This window comes from Mus musculus, chromosome 18, assembly GCF_000001635.26.
Source record: "Mus musculus strain C57BL/6J chromosome 18, GRCm38.p6 C57BL/6J".
Lineage (NCBI taxonomy): Eukaryota > Metazoa > Chordata > Mammalia > Rodentia > Muridae > Mus > Mus musculus.
In genome coordinates, this window is record NC_000084.6 from 23,824,929 (window position 1) to 23,841,889 (window position 16,961).

Below are 16,961 nucleotides of genomic sequence, written 5' to 3' on the forward strand. Positions count from 1 at the left end.
GAAAGATAGTCATAGGTACTGATACTGTCAGCAAAAACTATGTGATGGGATGTATTGGTGTAACTAGTCAAACTTTCTGAACGTTTTATAGCAAAGCACGAAGATTCCAATTGAGTATAGGCTCCTTAAGGGAGTGAGCCAAGAGAGTAACTGAAGTCCTTCTTGCCTTTAAGAAAGACTTGTCAATTTCTACGTGTGTGTGTCTGTGTGTGTGTCTGTATGTGTGTGTGTGGGGGGGGGGGGGTGTACATGTGCTGTGTGAGTTTTTCTGCACTGTGTGCAGGGAGGTGGTACCTTTGGATTCTAGAAGAGCGCATCAGAGGCCCTGGGGCTGGAGTTAGAGGGCTGTAATCACCTGAAAAGGGTGCTGGGAACTGAACTTGGGTCCTCTGCAGCAATGGTAAGCACTCTTAACGATTGAGCCTTTGGCCGTCCCCATAATGACTTTTAAAGATTTAGCTTCAACGTGATTGGATTGGAGCAGATGCAAGCTAAATAGGGCCACTGTGCTGAGCAGCAGGCAAAGCCCACTGCATACAGAGGGCTGGTTACTCTGCAAATTTGGGGAGATTGTGAACACAGAAGTTAGCTGTTAAGAATCAAAATAGATTCCACAGGCCTCCTTCCTCAAATTAATTTCTTTTTTCTTTTTTTCACTTTTTATTTATTCTTTGTGTCACATTAAGTACCCCAGTCCCCTCATCTCCCCCTCCCCTCATATCCACCAGTGCCCCTTGCAGCTTCCCGCCCCAAATAAAACACACACACACAAACAGCAACAACAAAGCATAGAAAAAAAAAGTCACTTTAGAAGCTGTAGTCTGTCAGTGTGTCCCACAGTGCGTCCTTCTGTCCACACACTTGCAGATGTTCATTGCAGTGAACATTAATCTCTGCCCCTACATAGCACGGACTCATACATCAGACTTATACTTCAGCAGCCGCTCAGGCCAGAACCTCACCATAGCCCCAGGTGGTGGGGCTGGACACACACAAGAGACTACTCCTCTCTACCCTGGGTCTCCAGTTTGATTTCACTCCATAATGCTCAATCTGCTCCACTTCTCTTTCTCTCCCATTTGACCACCATACACTTGCACATTGTGATGGCTCCTGAGGGCCTCTGGGTGACAGTGTCCATCTGTGATGCATGGTGTGGCAGCAAACTGGTGTCTGTGGCCCAAATGTGCTGTGCACTGAAGGGCGGGTCTCTAGTAGCATGGCAGTCCACAGCTCTCTGTCTTCCTCCTCCCATGCTATGCTGCCTGGATTTGATTTGATTTGATTTGATTTGGTTTGGTTTATATGAGTCCTAGGCATAAGAGCCTGGCCACCAAGCCAGGCATCAAACTAGGATAAAGAAAGGACAGCTACCTGCTCTGCCCCTGACTGATAGAAGAACACCACCACACCAAGGTGTCATGTCCTCCACAGGAGGAAGACGACAGGCAGAGACCTGTGGATTGCCGTGCCTATAGAGACCCACCCTTCATGCAGTACAGATGTAGAATGTCTCTATGCCCATTGCCAGGGGTGACCAAATTAACTTCTTAAATTGCTCTTATGTGGACAACCCCAAAGCAAGACATAGATCCTGGAACACCTGACCTATCGTGACCCTGCTTTGAGGGAGCTGTGAAGGGGTTGACTGAGAGTGTGGAGGAGAAAATGGAGACAGTAGGGCTGTGGGGGTCAATTTGGTGGAGTTGGGTGGGGCAAAGAGACAGAACGAGTGACCTAAGAAATCATTTCCGTTAGCAGGCAGCGCTGACAGACATTTTACCTATCTGTTTACTTTTGAAGAATGCTTCCCCAGAAATTTTTAAACCTCGCCAAATTGGTTCTTGGACAGACTTGCGGGCTATTTTGTAATTGGGTTTCAGGACCCATGACGAGTAACATGGTAGAATTCCTATTTTGGTTTTTCCATGTTTGGGGCTTGACAAACCTTAATCCAGGCTAACTTGTCTCATTGACTCACAGAAAATTCCATTTGTTTTAGCAAGGAGAAATGCAATGTCTAATTTTATATGGCTCAATAATTGCTGCAAAGCATAAGCTTGCTGTGCCTCTCTGTCCTGCCCATCACCAAACATCGAATGCAGGAGAAGCAGGAGAAGCCTGCAGGATGCTGGGTCCCAGGCTGGGCTTGCTTACTCTGAAGTCAGTGTCCACAGAGAAGTCAGAAGTGCAACTGCTTTCTGAGGATAGGGATTTCTGCAGTTTTGTTTGGTTTTTGGTTTTTTTCGAGACAGGGATTCTCTGTGTAGCCCTGGCTGTCCTGGAACTCACTCTATAGACTGAGGAGGCTGGCCTCGAACTCACAGAGATCCCCTTGCCTCTGCCTCCTGAATGCTGGGATTAAAGGAGTGTGCCACCATGCCCAGCCCCTTTTTATTTTTGTTTTTTCAACAAGGTGTCTTTGCTGTGACTCAGGGCTCACCTATTAGGGTTTCCTGACTCAGGCTCTGTCCACTTACCTAGTTTTCCCATAAGGCCCTCCGATCCAGCAGTGCCAGGGGCTGCAGGTGTGTCGGAGACCTATTACCGAAGCCGTTGGAGGGCGGGGCTGATAACTAACGAGGCTTCTAAAGTACCACGCTGCTGCTGTTTTTGTTGTTTGCCCCTCGTCTTAATGAGCTCTGTGAAAACATAGAGGGCCTTATTTGTGGGAGAATAAATACAAGAACAGCTGTCCTCGGGAGAATGTTATCATCACAGACCTAGAGGGAAGTGCTGCTTCATGGCTGCTCTGGAGCCGTCCACGTGTGGTGTTTTGGGTTTTTTGTTTTTGTTTGGGGGGGGGGGGTTGTTTGTTTGTTTGTTTGTTTTTTGGTTTTTTTGAGACAGGGTCTCTCTGTGTATCCCTGGCTGTCCTGGAACTCATTCTGTAGACCAGGCTGGCCTCGAACTCAGAAATCCGCCTGCCTCTGCCACCCAAGTGCTGGGTTGTTGTTTTAATCTCGTCTTCCTGCCCTAGTTGGTATTTGTTCATCTTCTGTAACTACGGACCATTTTCCACTCAGTGGAGTGTGCTTGTCCAGCATGGATCTGTTTGTTTCTCCCCTCTCTGTTTAGTTTTTAAATCACCTGGAGCACACTGTTCATCACCCTTGCTTGGATGCCACCCGGCACTTGACAGTTCGCCTTCCGCCGATCCATTGCTGGGAAATGTAAAGGCTTCTTATTATCACCAGCAAAATCATTAGAAAAGTGTATCGCTGGCCAGAGTGGTCGATATAGAAACCCTGTCAAATGGTCCAAAATACTTTTAAGTTTTGAATTATTTATCCTTACTGAGGCTTTATAGAATTTATAAAGGTGGCGAAAGGTGATTTCATTGTAAAAGTAAATGGTTCCCCTTAGTAAAATATCCTCTAAAGAGAACAGTGAAAGCTGTTGGCTGAAAAGCAGTCGAAGCTTTAACAGAAGTGTAGCAAAGTATTCATGGTCACATACCCGGGGTTCAATGCTGGCAGATTTTCAGGTCTTCAAGGGAAGGAGAATTTAGAGCAGTGATTCTCAACCTATGGTTCGTGACCCCTTGGGGGGTTCACATATCAAATATCTTGCATATGAGATAGTTATATTATGACTTATAACAGTAGCAAAATTATAGTTAGGAAATAGCAATGAAACCATGATATGGCTATGGGTCAGCACAACATGAGGAACTGTACTAAAGGGTTGCAGCATTAGGAAGGTGAGAGCCACTGACTTGGAGGGCGTGTGGGTGGCGTGTAGGTGGCGTGTGGGTGGCGTGTGGTGTCTGTCATGTGGGTGGCGTGTGGGTGGCACGTGACTGCTGTTTTCTGTTTATAAACTCCTCGATTAACACCTCGGAGCAGGAAGCAGATTGGTATCACCTTGAGGAAAGCAAACGGCTTCAAGTTTAGTGCAATTGCTTAGTAAGTATATAGACCTGTTCTATAAAACCTAAAACTTTAGATTTTGGTAATTTATCTAGCCATGTTTAAAACATTTATTCCTTCTGTGTCATCAAATACTGTCTGTTACAGAAAGAAGTCAGGACCTTGGAGAAATGACTGGTTTTAGGTCATAAAGTTACTAGCTGAGCCTGGAACATCTTGTCATACCAGAAAACAAGGACAACTTTATCAAAAGAACTGAAAGGCCAGTCTGAATAAACACACTGACACTCAGATATGCCTTTTATCAATCAAGATATAAATTGTAATTGAGTAAGGCATATCAAGTTTACTAAAACTCTGTGACCTCATGGTTATACTTCACAAAGCTAAAATAAAAGTCCTGTTGACTACAGAATATTCAGGACCTACCCACTACCTGGAAAGTGTGAAGAGGCAATAACGACCTGTTCTGTGTTGTGTCCACCATCCAACCTCGGGCTCCCTCAGAAGGGATTTTCTCCATAGGATCATCAGAGATGATACATTAAGAACAACCTACAGGCAATAACTTAGCTTTTGGATGTAGGCAAATATCTCAGTGTTTAACAGCACAACAGAAGGAGCCAGACATTCCCTGACTTCCAGAGAAAGCTCACTCATTGCAGGAAGGAGTCTTTCACCTCACTCTCCAAGTTAGGGCCTGTAGATTACATCATAGGGTACAGGAAAGCAAAGGCCAAGGCAGTATTAAACGACGCCCAGAGTGATGGATGGGAGCATCCAGATTTAGAAGCCTCCAAAAAAGGTAGCAATTACATGAAAGATCCGAATAGAAGACTAGCATGCAGTTAATAGGAAAGGAGTAATTCCACTGAGGAAGCTCAAATCCATATTCAAATCCATATTCAGATGAAGACAGATGATCAGCCGTCATGGCACCTGCCATATTAAGACATGATGCTCATTTCAGTGTACTGGTGCTGTTGGGTTTGTTGCTTAATGTTTTCTGATGTCTTTGCAACTAAAAGGACTCAATACTTGGCATTTGCTCTAAAATAATATGGGCTGTGGGGCCAGAAATGGGATTAGCAGAGAGGAGTTATGGGGCTATAATTAAAATAAGCTTGGAGTCGATTGTTGAGTTGATTGTCACTGAAACAAAGTAGACATGACTGGTTTGTTACTCTGCTTCGTTTCTTTTTTGTGTATATTTGCTGCTCAAATAAGACGTAATATATGTCTATCATCATATATGCATATAAACATTCTATGAAATTCACAGAATTGCAAATTTTCTATCCATGTTTAATTGTTACAAAGAATCTTATACACAGCTGTTAGAAGGGGCAGCCTCTGAGACACTGGCATTTTGAGTACTTGTAATAAAGGTTCTGTGAGTTAATGTGTAAAATATAAGCTTCCCCGGGCTGAAGGGATGGCTCAGTGGTTAGAAGCACTAGCTCCTCTTGCAGAGGATCCAGTTTAGTTCCAGCACCCACACTGAGCACTCACAACCACCTGTCATTCCTGATTCAATATCCCCGTCTCTCCTCTATGAGCACTGCACTCACAAACACACACACACACACACACACACACACACACACACACGATTCAGCATCCTCGTCTATCCTTTGAGCATTATACTCTCACACGCACACACACAGAGAAACACACATACACACACACACACATGATTCAGCATCCTTGTCTATCCTCTGAGCATTGCACTCTCTCTCTCTCTCTCTCTCTCTCTCTCTCTCTCTCTCTCTCTCTCTCACTCACACACACACACACACACACACAATGAAAAATAAATAAATCAGACTATGCCGGGGCCTAGCAAACACATAAGTGGATGCTCACAGTCAGCTATTGGATGGATCACAGGGCTCCCAATGGAGGAGCTAGAGAAAGTACCCAAGGAGCTAAAGGGATCTGCAACCCTATAGGTGGAACAACATTATGAACTAACCAGTACCCCAGAGCTCTTGACTCTAGCTGCATATGTATCAAAAGATGGCCTAGTCGGCCATCACTGGAAAGAGAGGCCCATTGGATACACAAACTTTATATGCCCCAGTACAGGGGAACGTCAGGGCCAAAAAAATGGGAATGGGTGGGTAAGGAAGTGGGGGGGAGGGTATGGGGGACTTTTGGGATAGCATTGGAAATGTAATTGAGGAAAATATGTAATAAAAAATAATTAAAAATTAAAAAAAAAAGAAGTAGAGAGCAACAAGGTTCCCAGAGTTTCATAGAAGCCTCCCACAGTTGTCCCAAGCAGTGAACCCTAGAGTGTGAGTTGTATCAGTCCAAAGGGACACAGTGCTTCATGGACACCTTTGCCACCCTGCATGACAATTCTCACATTTCAGCCTTAGCCTTGCCGATGAAGCAGATGGCTGGACACTCAGATGGAACCTTTTCTCCTTTCTTTTTTAAACAGTTTATTACCTGAGACTTCTCTGAATAGGTTACGTATATCCCTGGGGATATAAAACAAAGGCAGGGATTATTCATGCGGTCAATAAATGTGCATTAAGCTCTTGCTGTGGCTCCAGTAAAGTAAATAAATACATAAAGCAAAGATGTCTTCTGCTCCTGGATTTTATATACTTACTACCTGAGGAGATGCTCTAAATAAATAAATAAATAAATAAAGATAAATAAATCTTGTTTAAAAAGAAACAAGGTTGTCATGGTGTACAGTGTTGTAAGCCTGATAACTTAATGTCCCACATAGACTTCAGGTCAAAAGTGAGACTCTAAATTCTATTACAAATTAAGAATCTCAGAGCCCAAAGAGTCTAGATAGGAGATATGCTGCAGTGGCGCCCCAGGAGAAATACATGAAATGTGATCCAGATAGGCAGTTAGAAGGAACTGGGGGAGAGGGCAGCAAATGGCTTTGGTGGAGTCAGGTCTGCTGCATGCTACAACTGGTGAAACTTCCCACTCCAAACCCCTTTCCACCTGCAAATGCTTACCTGAGCTAAGCCTGGTAGGTAAACCAAGTAGGTTCACAAATCAACCATTTATGACAGTGAACCATATAGAACTTTAGAACAACCCATGAATACACGTGTGAGCTTACCATGAAGCGAGCCACAGTGACACATACCAGTGATTTTAGCAATGGGAAATAGAGGCAGATCACTGGCAGTTCCAGGCCACCTGGAGATAGAGACCATGTCTCAAAAAAGACAAGGTGGGTGTGGCGGTGCACGCCTTTAATCCCTTTAATTGTAGAAAGGTGGCTTTCCTTAGGAGTTTGAGCCTAGTCTACAAATAGAGTTCCAGGACAGACAGCGCTGTTACACAGAGAAACCCTATCTCAAAATAACAAAAAAATAAATAAAATTATATATATATATATGTGTGTGTGTGTGTGTGTGTGTATATATATATATATATATATATATATATACACATATATAAAACACAAAAAAAGGAAATTTACAATTAATGAGATGGATGTGCCTCTTTGAGCACAATATAATCCAAAGATACATTGTTTTGATATTTACGTGCTAAGGACCAACAGCAGGAAAATATTAAAAGCCTTGTTTTCTGTAATTAAGCCAGCATGTTTCTGTAAGAGCAGAAAGCTTTGTATGTACATCGAAAATAACTGCACTCAACACAGTAATCTCAGAATGGGAGGCAGGGTGCTTCAGGCAGTGACCTTGGCATTGCAACGGTACTGGGGGGGGGGGGGGGGAGGAGTGCGTTTCGTGTGCGTTCACGGTGAACGCTACAGTGAAGTCTCCTGACGCAGCATGGTCCAGCACTGCCAGGAACACCTTGGATTCATTGCCCGTCTGATTATGACCTAATTGTGGGCTGCTGCACAATCAAAAACAGTTTACTGATGCCCAATTTTGTACCACCTCCCTGTGCCATCCCACCACCTGTATGGAATCAGGACCCACATTTAAGAAGCTTGGTTGTAATCTCCACCAACTATGTCCTCCTTGATTAAGTGTCTCTGGTTGTCCTATGCTAATTTTTTCTTGTGAGTAAGCTTATTTTCATCTGTTTTATCCTAGTTGGGGAATGGCGGTCAATGTGTATTCTACCTCGATAACCCAGGAGACTATGAGCAGGCATGACATCATTGCATGGGTCAATGACATCGTGTCTCTAAACTACACAAAAGTGGAACAGCTCTGTTCAGGTAAGAGATTATCCTTATAGGGTTTATGTAAAGTGTTTGCTGGCAGTTGAATGTGATTTTTATGAACCACAGATTATGTTTGTTGTAAGACAAAGATGTATATGTAAGTATAGGCTAGAAGGGGAGACGTGGCTGGAAGTGAAGGACATACGGGAGGAAATGTCTGAGAACATCTGAGAGCACACAGCCCTCAGATGAGTGTATGAACTGCTTCTGGCTTGCTGTCTGCCACAGCCCTCTGTAATACTGGCTCCTAACCTCTGCTCCACCATCCTATTATCACTATACATAAGGTGTCAAACACAGTAGAGCTTGGACTGGTGGTAACCAAGTGGGACATTGTTCCAAAATAAATAGCACTGAGGTAAGACTCCAGGGTGGAGCGTATGTCTGTAACACCAAGCAAATAAGACCATCCACAGTGGACCTCGAACCTCTGGGGCTCCCTCCATATTGCCCTTCTCAGACCCATCCTACCCATTGCTCTCCTGAAGCAACGCTCCACAAAACTCTTGGTTCTCTGCAGACACTTCCCCTTTGGTCCAGCATAGTTTTGTTGGCAGTGCCCTCTTCTCAGTGTAATCTGCCTCACCTACTATCCACTCTGGGAAGACTTCCCCAGGGTCCGTGGTTTTCCCCAAACCCCAACCACCCATCCAGGATAACACCTGTCATGCCGTGTATGATCCGAGGGGGTACCAGGAGTTCTTAAGATCTGGCCTGTAGTTTACTTTCTGTCTAATGCCTAGCATACCACCGTGCCTGATACCCAGTAGTTTGGTAGAGAATGTGTATTGAGTTAGACCTCTTTGGAAAAAAAAAAAGGTAAACTTCAAAAGCAAAGTCCGAGTGTGTTACTCTGCCTGTAGCACTCTGACTGGAAAACAAGTGTGGATCCTTGTTTTGGAAAGACAGGAATAGGTTCTCCAGATGGAAACTGTGCCAGAGCATGTCTGATCTCCTGGGGGCTGCTGAAATAGCTTCCTTGGCCCTCTCAGTCAGTGCCCCTGGGCCTGGAGCCTAGGCCACTGTGCTTGATAAGCAGTGCCAGCAGTCTGCCCCTTGCCTTGCACTTCTGAGAAACCTCAGACCACTAACAGTGCAATTCAGGTGTCCCAGACCCATATGGCACCATTTGTATGCTCTTAGTTTAATTTTGTCTTCAACAATAGCATTTGGCAGGAGGAAGAGGTCTTAATATTTACTTATTTGTGAATTCATTTCTGTTCTTGTCCTAGAAGACTTTGAGGGCAGGTAGGACATTACCACTCCAAAGAGAACAAATCCAAATACGGTTGACCTAAGTCATTTGTCCTTATCACGCTTAGGAATGCTCAGATTTATGGAGGATAATGTGTCTCGGGTATTTGTTTTAGTTCCTTATAGCTTACTGTGTGGTGTTTGATTTTAGTGGCATGCTCTGGGAAGACACACACAGATCACCTGCGTGTGTCTCTGCAGACTGTTCCTTTCTAACACTGTATCCCAGCTCAGTAAAGACTTACACTCCACACCTGATGGTTCTCTAGCTGCCTTTCTCCTCTGTGGAGAGGCTTGCAGCTCTCCCTCAAAGCCAGTGTTAAAACAAACATCTATTAGAATGTATAGAATTCCAGCTGTGCAGAAGTTTACTGGGACGCATAGACTTTGGGGTGTGTGTGTGTGGGTGTGTGTGTGTTTAATTTGGAAGCTCTTTACAAGGATGTTTTATTGGTTTTCTTTTTAAAATATAAGGAAGGTGAAAACAGTGATATCAGCTTTTCTTTAGTTTGCACAAAATACTGAAATACTGCTGTGGTGCTGTACTGGCTTCTGGACTTTCTTCCTTTGTCTGACATCTCTTTCTTCCACATAAACATTTTTAAATGGACTCTAAAGTAAAAGTTGTGGGCTGGGTTGGTTGTAGCTCAGTGGTAGAACACTTGTCTCCTGTATACAAGGCTCTGGATTCAATCTGTAACATCATAAATACATACATACATACATACATACATACATATATACATACATAAGGCACATGGAAATACCTTGTAATACATTACAAAATAATGAAGATTACTCATTTCTTGTTATTTTACCCCAAGGATGTTACTTTATGACCACTTTCTTTGAACATTAAATCTGGGTCATGGATCCGTATGCATATTGGGACAGCATTTATTTCTCAAAAAAAAGCAATCTGTTTCAAGGAGAGCAGAGGGCTGTATCCATTTTGTACTGCTGGTTGTTTAAATCCACTTTGAAATCTCGTCATGTTGAATTCTCCTTTTGGAACGGGAGGTTGAGCCATGTGCACCACCACACTGGTCCAGCATAGAAATGGTTCATGTTGCTTGGTAAAGTGTATAGGGGAGTGGGCAGGGGATGGTGTCCCTGGTTTTGTTCAAGCCAGTTTAGTAGCCGTTTCCAAGGTAATGCTGAGGGAGAAAGGCCAGTATAGAAACGTTCCTAAAAGTGGCTTCCTCCGCTTCAGGCACCTTGTTGAAGGAGACAGGAAGGAAGGGGCTGCTCGGAAAGAAGTTGGAAAGGAACAGGAAGGAGTTTGACCCAAGGCAGAAGATAGTGTCTCCTCCTCACCTTTCACCCCACTGCCACCCTTAGCCTCCTCTGGGCACTCCATCCCCATCCCCATTTTGCTATGTCTGGCTCTCCACCCCTCGGCTGGGTGTTGATGTGAAGCCAGGTTTCCCAGCTGGCCTTTTTCTACAGTCTGTGCATCCTCTCCCTCTCCTTCCCACTCCGTCCCAGGACAGGAAGCACCCACAGCAGATACCAGCAGGCATTCCACACTGACAGGACCACAGCCAGGACCATCACTCAGCCCGTACTGGCACTGGTTGGTGGACGGCTCACTTATTTTCCTGAGCATCTGACTATTTAAATAAAATGCCATTTAAGTGAAAGCATTTTTGAAATTTTTAAATATTTTTCTTGATTGACTTTTTTTTTTTAAGGTAGAAAAAAATGATCTGAGTTTGATTCACGTTCAATATGTGTTTCTCCAGATTGGTTCAAGCTTTGTGTTGGATCAAATTCCTGGTATTTTCTTATTCTGGGTGCTATTGAATTTGGCTGATGAAATTGTAGTTGCATTTACAACTCTTGAGACATGAATAGTGGAAGGGAATACAATTTATAGAATGCACTGGGCTGTTCAGAGGTGTGGCCATTGGGCGTGGAACCTGAAGGACAGGCCCTCGCTGCTTTACCCTGGTGGTAGTCATTCCTGTGCACGGTAGCAAGTTGTTTGTGACCATTTTTGGCTGCGGATCTGTGCTTGTTAAATAGGTTGGTTCCAGCCTAGTACTGTGTCCCCTGTGCCTACTCTCTTGTGTCAGCAGAGAAGACAGGTTAGGGATGAAATCAGCTCAGAGGCTAAATTTAGTAGGGCTGATCTTACTGACTCTCTTACTGAAACCAAGTAAGGCTAGCCTTCAGTGTCAGCAGGCCTGGCAGTTCACTTAGCTTTATAAGACCAGAGCTTTACTGTTTTCTGTAAGAAAGTGAGCCACTTCATAACGGGACTATGGTTACGTCACAGGATAATAGTGGAATATTATCTGTGCTTAGAGGCATTGTGTAGAGATTTTGTCTAGACTGGATATTTTTTCTCCCTAATTTTATTCGACCAGCTAATTTCAAAATCCGTTTACTTGGTCTCAGCATACCAAATAGTTGGAGAAAGACAAATAACAAATGAGATGGGCCATGTCCAGGCGTGGTCCGGCTGGAAAGTGGCTTGCTGGGCTGGGTAGCATACTGAAGCCGTCACCAGTTCATGGCTCAATCCAGCTTAGTTTTTGAGTAGACAATAGATAGTAAAAGAGGGTTTTTCTTCCTTTATAATTTGTATATTTTCATTATCTTAATACTTTTGTTATTAACGATAAATATGAATTGGTGGGATTGCAGGATTTTGGTTTGGTTTGGTTTGGTGTTTTGCCCTGAAATGTGTGCATACACACACATAGGTAACATTGAACTGCCAAATACCAGCATGTATTCATCTTGATTTACCAAACTAGTCCTAGGAGTTTTTGATGTTTTTGCACATATGGATGTTTGATCCTGGACATAGTCTCCACACCTCCACCCACCTTCTTGCTGTACATGCTCTTCTGACCATCAGCAGAGCTTTATTCGGGAAACACATCTTGAGCCCTGAGATAAACAGGGTAAGATTATTGTCCTTGAAGCCCTGTCCATAAAAGACCACAGCAGTAAGTGTCTCTGAAGAGAGATGGACGCATACAAAGGAGAATGTTAAATAAATACAAAGCTGTGGGACAAAGGGAGTCAGCAGAAAAGACACTCATATTCTTAGGTGTGCAGGGTGCTCCTGAATGACAGAGTGGCGGCTGTTTAGGGAACACCCTAGAATGGCCATCCTCCTCCTAGAGTCAGGTGGGGGTGCCCAGTGTATAGGAGCCCATGTAGGGTGCTGCGTTTGTTCAGTGGGCAGTCCCCCCAAACCAGGGTAGCCTGTGTCCCTGCCTTCAGAAACATGTTTCGTCACACTCGGATCCATGAACTGCAGGGCTGAGTGAACATTGGTTCGAAGTTACTGTGCACATGTGAGATATCTCAGGGAACCTAACTTCTTTGGAGGAATGAGTCAGGCACACCTAGGTTTCAGAAAACTGGGTAGGTGTCAAATGACTGTTGGCTTTGGCATCCATTCCTGCATCCTGTTTTCAGCTTCTTCCCTTCGTCATGGTGATAAGCACTGTTAATGAAGATAAATTGAAACCCAATAGCTAGGAGAAGATGGATGACCTAAAATGTATACTGTATATGTACTTCATATACAGTATGTGTATGTGTGATGTATATACATATTACATATTTAGTGAAAAGTCAAAGGACACACATCCATATTAAACTTGAAAACATCTTATAGCTTATAGAAATAAACAAAAATTGATGACATTACTAGAAACATAAACCAATAAATTGTAAATTCTTAATAAGATCACAAAAATAATTATAGGAAGTTATACAAAGCAATATCCTTAGTTATACTCTGTGTTTTGATCTCATCATTTTCTGTTACCCGGAGAAATTGCTGCATGTGGCAGATATATAATCTTCACAGTCCTGGTTGAAAGTCTTGCAGGTTCGCAACTGCCCTGTATCCATGCTGTCTCTTAAGCCACCACCCTAGATGTGTGTGCTTAGAGAGGAGAGGTGTGTTCTTCAAAAGAACAGTGTGGACTCTGGGAGCTAGTGGGAGCCCTGGAATACACTCCATTGACTTTTGGGCCTGAGGCTCTGACTACAGGGCATAGTCGGCCTCTTAAGAGGATAGAGAAGGGAAGCCTTGAAGTGCCTATGGTTTTAAGACTTGTTGACTTGGCAACCTTAGAGCCCCTCCCTTGTGACCTTGTCTCTGATTTGTAACATGCTCACTTTTATTTGGTTTTGTTTGAGACTGTCTCCCTATTTAGCTTAGTCTGGCCTCCAACTTTCAATTCTTCTACCTCATCTTCCCAAGTGTGTCCCTGGTGACCTAGTGGTTAGGATTTGGTAATCTCCCAGATATGTCGATTATGGACATAGAAGACCACACGTGGCCTAAAATACTATGTGTATCTTGTTTTTGTTTTGTCTTTTGGTTTGAGTTTTGGATATTTTGATTAGTTGCTTGGTTGGTTGGTCGGTTGGTTGGTCGGTCAGAGCTTATTCTTGTTATGATGGTGATGGATGGTGTTTTATTGAGACAAAATCTCACTCAAGACACCAGGTTGGCCTTGAACTTTGAATTCTCCCACTGCCTCCTACATGCTGAAATTATAGGTATACATCACCATGCCTCACCTACAATCCTTGCTTATGAATCATATGAAGACAATGTCTATTTTGAAATCATTCACTGGGTCTATAAAAGCCAGTATCCCTACAAGAGAAAAGTATGTTCCAATATACTGAGTTAGTTTGGATTTTTTTTCTCAAGATGTCAGTTCTGTGATTTGATGGATATGCTCCTTATACAACGTTACTTGAATTCTTGTTTCCAATTTTTCTTTTTCCCTTTCTTTTTTCAGTTTAAAACCTCTAAAGACCTACAGGAAGAATATATATTTAAGGGAGGCCTCAGACAGTCATTTCTTTTTACAAATGAGTTTGCTATGACATAAGCACCTCTGTATTTTTCTGAGAAGAGACCTGAGAACTGGAGACCTCTCAGATGTTTCCCAGCAGATGAGCTGAAGTGTCTCGGGAGTGTGTGCTTACCCATTCTCTGCATGGCAGAAGTCACAGATCTCATCCTGTCCTTTGGCTCTAAAGCTCATGTTCATATTTCATATCTGAAATAGTCTAGTCTTTCCTCACATTGGCCTTGCGTGAGCAAGTTATTCCTAAGAGGATTTCATAGCCTCATTTTAACCATTTTATGGCTTTGAAGAAAACAGAATATCTGGAATAATTTTGTTGCAAGCTTAGACCCTGAACACATCTATGCACATATACATATGCATCCACTGGACTCACACACATACATGTGTGCATACCTGTGTGCATACATGCATATTTACATACATACATATACATGTATAACTGCATTTTTACACATATACATGTGCACACATGCACACTTACACACAGATAAATATGCATATTACATACTGCATCCACACCCATAATGCATACACATATGTACACTCACACATTCACACATTTCAAAGGACTCACACATACCAAAGGACTTATTCACTGGGGCACACCTGTTTCTTTATGTTTGATTCAATACAGTGCACTTGTATTGAGTGGCTGCCCTGACACTCCCTCAAAACTTCTCTGGTCCCTTCGTTGGGTGTTTTGTTCTGTTTTGTTTTGTTTTGTTTTTTTGAGACAGGGTTTCTCTGCATAGTCCTGGCTGTCCTGGAACTCACTTTGTAGACCAGGCTGGCCTTGAACTCAGAAATCCGCCTGCCTCTGCCTCCTGAGTGCTGAGATTAAAGTCGTGCGCCACCACGCCCGGCTCTCTGATCCCTTCTTGAACGTGAAAAGTTGAACCTTTTTGTATCCGTTATAAAAGAACCTGTTGTTTCAACATTTTAAGAGAATCACTCCTTTATCACCCACGTTTACCATTTAATTTCCTTTTTTTCTGGTTCCACCCAAGCTGCAGGACCTAAACCATTTCTTTATTCAGATTCCGGAGATGCCAGCCATTGCTAGCACAGCAGACTAATGAACCTGGCTTCATCCCTAGTTATGTTAATCACCTCCCATCACTATAACAGAATACCTGACAGAATCAACCCATTTGTTTAAGGTTTATTCCAGCTCGCAGTTTTGATGGTTCTAGTGCATATCTGATTAGCTCAGGTCTTTGGGCCAGGGCAAGGTAACTTTTCATAGATACAGTAGGTGATGGAGCAGGTACATTCAACTCATGCCAGGCAGCACAAGAGAGAAGGCAAAGAGGCCCAGCATCCCCAGATGTCATCAGAGTTATGTCCCTGCTGACCAAAGGAGCTCTCACAAGGACACACTCCTCAGGGTTCTGCTGCCTCCCCATAGCGCCACCCTGGAGACTAAGCCTTTAACATGTGTGTCTTTCAGGGTCAATCAAGGCCCAATGATAACATCAGTCTTAGAGACTGTTTACCTGCCAGACAGACAGAACAACTAACTACACTGCATCTGTTGCCACTGGGCTCCCTTAGCCAGTAGAGTGAGAGTTCAACGTGAAGAACAAAAAAAGACATCTGCAAAAGACGACCTTGGACTAAGCTTTGAAGAAAAAGAAATTGTCAGTGTCTAAGTATTCCAAAGAGACTTTTAGGTTAGAAAGTCTGAGGCAGGAGGCCAGTGTGGTGTGTTGCCTGTGCAGTGTGCACATGTCTGAGGTGTGTGTTAGGGCTTGCAGCAGTATGCACAGTATTGCTCCAGGTAGTGAGCACTGTATGCAAGGAAAAGAAAGGCTTGTCTTCATCTTGTTTAGGTCCTTGGCCAAGTGGCCATGAGGATTTGGTAAATGCCTGATAGCTACTATGAAGTGGAGCTCAAATGTTGAGATGGAGCCTCCTAACATAGACACAGCTCAAGCTGAGGAAAGGTGGGTACTTTGAGAACCATTTCAGTCTTCTGAGGCTCTACACTGTACTCTTTACTCCTGGAGTCAGCAGGGGTTGACTCAGTACAAGCTGAGCATGGCCAGCATCTGAGGTCCCTACAAAAGCAGTAAGATCAAACCCGGCCAGGACCTGTCCCTCGGCTTGCAGTCTCTCTGCCACATTTCTGTCCAGAGCTCTTGACTGTTCTGTCAGCTTATCCACAGACCAAGCAGAGGGAGGGCGAGATCCCTGGCCAAGGCGAGGTGCCCGGCCTTTCTTGCTGTCAGACAGTTCTCAGCACTGATGAGCAGGGCACGCCTGGTGACGTCTGAATCGCCAGTCGGCTTCAGTGTCTGCACCTTGTAATGATCAAGTCAGGCATGTCCATGTCCTACAGCTTTTCAGATACATTTTCTCACCATTTTCTATGAATTACATTTTTGATTTATAGTTTTTCATAAGTGACAAAGAAAAAAAGAAAAGTATCAGATATAACAGCTAAATGTTTGGGCCTTTTAGAATTGCATACCAGGGAAAATTGCTTAAGATAACCATCACTCTGCAGGCGGAGTTTCTTTCCACCCTGAAACTATTATGTAAGTGTGACAGACAGCATGTCACCTCTCCGTCTCCTCCTTTCCAGGGGTGTGGTTCTTCCTTGGCCTTTAACACACATGGGTTTTATGGCCACATGCTGTAACCATGAAAAGTATATTGCTGTGACATTAGTCCCGGCATAGTTTCCTGAAGTGTGTCTTCAGTCACTGTCAGGAAGCTTGGTCTCTATTCCTGTCTTCTGAATGACATTTTGGGACAATTCATAGAAGAACTTTAAAAAACTAAAGG

The 16,961-nt window shown here is 43.6% G+C and overlaps 1 protein-coding gene across 5 annotated transcripts in view; it reads left to right on the forward strand.

Annotated features, from left to right (window-relative positions):
- Positions 1-16,961, forward strand: part of Mapre2 (microtubule-associated protein, RP/EB family, member 2) — a 141,529-nt gene that overhangs the window by 72,596 nt on the left and 51,972 nt on the right. For 4 of the 5 annotated variants that reach the window (NM_001162942.1, XM_006525744.2, NM_001162941.1 and 1 more), the window contains one exon: positions 7,925-8,052. The exons of the other annotated variant lie outside the window; for it this stretch is intronic. In NM_001162942.1, the coding sequence (NP_001156414.1) occupies positions 7,932-8,052 (121 nt within the window). In that variant the 5' untranslated portion in view covers positions 7,925-7,931. The remainder of the gene's footprint in view (positions 1-7,924; positions 8,053-16,961) is intronic. 5 annotated transcript variants of the gene reach the window in all.